This window comes from Egretta garzetta, unplaced genomic scaffold, assembly GCF_000687185.1.
Source record: "Egretta garzetta isolate BGI_Z169 unplaced genomic scaffold, ASM68718v1 scaffold526, whole genome shotgun sequence".
NCBI lineage: Eukaryota > Metazoa > Chordata > Aves > Pelecaniformes > Ardeidae > Egretta > Egretta garzetta.
Genome location: NW_009259967.1, coordinates 1,438,669 through 1,441,934, shown reverse-complemented (window position 1 = coordinate 1,441,934; position 3,266 = coordinate 1,438,669). Strand labels below are relative to the sequence as shown.

The 3,266-nt window shown below is 41.6% G+C and overlaps 1 protein-coding gene across 1 annotated transcript in view; it reads left to right on the top strand.

The window, feature by feature from the left end:
- Nucleotides 1–330: 330 nt before the first annotated feature.
- The window catches only part of LOC104127550 (cytosolic phospholipase A2 epsilon-like), a 25,213-nt gene continuing 22,277 nt past the window's right edge, over nt 331–3,266 (top strand). Inside the window, exons 1-2 of the mRNA XM_035895748.1 lie at nt 331–357; nt 1,959–2,031. Coding sequence (XP_035751641.1) covers nt 331–357; nt 1,959–2,031 — 100 coding nt within the window. The remainder of the gene's footprint in view (nt 358–1,958; nt 2,032–3,266) is intronic.

Sequence of the window (3,266 nt, the reverse complement as noted above, 5' to 3'; positions counted from 1 at the left end):
AAGATCCTTTCTGGGTTCCGATGTGTCTCTCACTACAGCTGCAAAGACCACCCTTCTCTGCTGCCAGAGCCCAGGTGTCTGCACCTCGGCGCAGGTGTGCAGCACGCACTCACCTCCCAGGGTTGCAAGGAGGAAGGGGAGGAGGAAGAGGAGGAGGAGGAGTTGGGGATTGCTCAAGTGGTGGTGGTGGGGTGAGGTGGCTCTGAGTCAGGCACTAACACACCTGCCTGCTCCTGGCAGCTTAAAGCACAAGAGGCTGCCTGGCCGAGACTCCTCTGTACCCATCTGCTGCCACATTTTGCACCTGGCTTGGACACAGGAAAGACCGCAATGGGGCTGTTCTACAGCAAAAGCCAGGTAAGAAAAGGAAAGAGGAGGCTCTGTGATGAGCTTTGCAGGCAGTCCTTTGGAAGCAGAGGGGACAAGTTATGGGAGGTGGTGTTCCACTTACCATATCTTCAATGCTGAGATGCCTTCTTCAACACCGAAGCTGAGAGCAAAGCGGGGCTTCTGCCTGGGTTCTGTGCCTAATTTGTATTTTGACCTTAGGAATGCAAGGACTCTAATGTTGCAGTAAATTAACTGAAATGTTGAAAATCTCCAATTAAAAAAATAAAGGAGATCTTTTTGTACCTTGTTGTTGTCCTTTGCTTCCATCCAATTGGGCTAGGCAAAATAACTCGCTGAGCAAAAATAAACAGATATCGCTATGTCAACAAGTGCATGGGGAAAGCCAGAAAACTAGTTTTATGTGAGGTGTTACATATAGCTCTCTTAGAAGTTGTGGGAATTTTGGGGCATAAGGGAATGAATGGTGACACATTGTTATATATTGATCCATGTGTTTGCTGCAATGATATTCCCTGCTCTGTAGGTAGTGTGCATGAACTGTGTCTCGTGTGTGTGTGTTGCATCACTGCATAGTTTTGCTCTTTCTTTTTTTGCTCCTTTTGAATGTTGGGTGGTTTTTTTTGTTTGTGGTTTTCAAGTTTTTTGGTTGGTTTTTTTTTTGGTTGGTTGGTTTTGGTGTTTTGTGGTGTGGTGGTTTTTTGGGTTTTTTTGTCAGTTAGAGCATTAAATGTGTTTTTATTCCTTTAAAAATGACAATTATCTAGGGAACTAAGTACCTCACCTTCAGCCCCCATACTTTTGATTAAGTACTATGTTTGTCTGATCCTTGCTTGAGATGAGAGAAGATGACAAAATCAAACTAGTTTCCTGGCAGGTTTGTTAAATGTCTTCTGATAACCATTTAGGTTTAGGTGGTTTCCCAAGTTTTCCATTGGTACTTTCCTGTGACCTTTGCTTAAAGGAAGATTGGATCAGCTGAATTATTCAGAGAGAAATAATTACAGTTGTTGCTTTCACTCCCCCATTCTGAGAGGTTTGGGATAGGTCCTGGAAGGCACTTTTCAGGCCCTTACTGTCCAAGAGCCAGCACTGCTCTACGTCAAAAGTAACAATGGAGTTATATGGCTATAAACCAGCTGACTAGCAGCATTGTTACACCATGATATTGTTACTAATTCCTGCCCTGCTAGATTGTCTGCTGTTTGTTGTGAAATATAGTGGATATGTATGACATCCTTTGGATTTGCATAGACCAAGATGCGTGTCAGCTGTATTAATAACACAGCAAGGCTCGCTATCATATGTTTCCCTGTGATTGGGTTGTAAGAGTCAGATACCTCAGTTGAGGGTTACCACAAGTTTCCTCAGAATGGAAAATGGAGGACATCAGAGGTTTGGTCTGTGATCAAATGTACATTTTGGGTCTCTGGCCACACCTGGCTGCAGACCTTCTGGGGAGGAGGAGAAGATAACACACAAGGAAGAACCTCAGTTCAGAAATGTTTTGGATGGTTGGAATTGAAACACTTAATTCAACGCTATCTCTGACTGTGCTGCTGTTCTTTCTCTGCATGCTCATCCCGTGCATTTTGTATGCTGTTCAACAGACAGAACCCTCTCCATGCAACTTGCTTACCGTGAAAATCATACGGATGAAAAATGCCAGGAAAGCAGACTTGTGTGAGTATCTTAGCTATACCCCTGGAACATCTATGTGCTTGTAAAACTATGAGGAATATAACCAAGTGTCGCAAACACTAGAGTAATTATAAAAGATGCGTGACTGTGGTATGCTGAAGATGAGGTAGCGTAGTTAAAAGATATTATTTATTCTTACATATTTGTCAGTGTAACGCTCAAGTCTAGCCACCAATTGTATTTCAGAAGATGTTTGCACAGAATGCATAAAATGTTTCACATCTGAATTTGCAAAGAAAGGTTTGTTGTGGTTTTTTTTTTATTCACAAGGAAGGCTGCAATAAGAAGTTCAGATGGGGCACTTCTTTCTGTGGTTCCTTCTTACAGTAATGTCCACCCTGTGCATCTCTGGGTCTATCACAGTATGTTTTCTGTGAGCTCAGGACTGCATACCTGACATCTCTCGTGGACTGTCAAATTTGATTCAGCTGTAAGAACAGCCATGTGTCAAAACTTAGTTGGGGGCTCACACTGTTAGCTTTTTCTAGTCTTAATTATTTTTATAAAAGCCCCAGGAATGGTAGTTATGTAAAAGTTTATTAATGCTCCATAAATGTCTGAACTGTAAAGCACTAGAAAAAAGGTATGAATGACAACCACCTCCAATCTGAGGAGATGGCTGCTTCTCTTGCTTGTATTCGTTCATACAGATAGGAAGGTCTGAATCCAGAAAGTTTCTATGGGAACCAGACCAAGCTAAATTTGTTCAGTTAAAATAATGCAAGACAAGATGTTTGTTTGGCCCTTTCCAAAGTGATTTGTTTTGAGTTCTGCTGTAGTGTCTCTAGCAACCAAAGGTATGTGAAGAAGAGTTTCTCACTCCAATTTTTATAGAAGTAAGATGCTTTGTTATTGCTGAATGTATGGGGAAGGAGAGCCTGTGTGAACCTTCCCACTGGACTACTACTGAAGTGTGGAAATGAGATTTGAAGCTCAGTTATAGGCTGGAGAGAAATCCCTTGCTACAGCTAAAACCTATTTGTAGGTACATATGTGCACTCTGAACTGAAAGACAGAGGTGTGGAAAACTACAGCCCTTGGATATCTCCCCACATAATCATGTTCTATTAAACCACCTGCATGATAATGAGTTTACCAAACTTCTTCTCCACCTTTTTCTCATCTAGATAAATGCTTTTTATTTTTGTCTAGAAACTATTTTTATTCTGAAGGGAGTTTCCTATATTTTGATGCTGTCCTTCCCAATACTAGAAAAT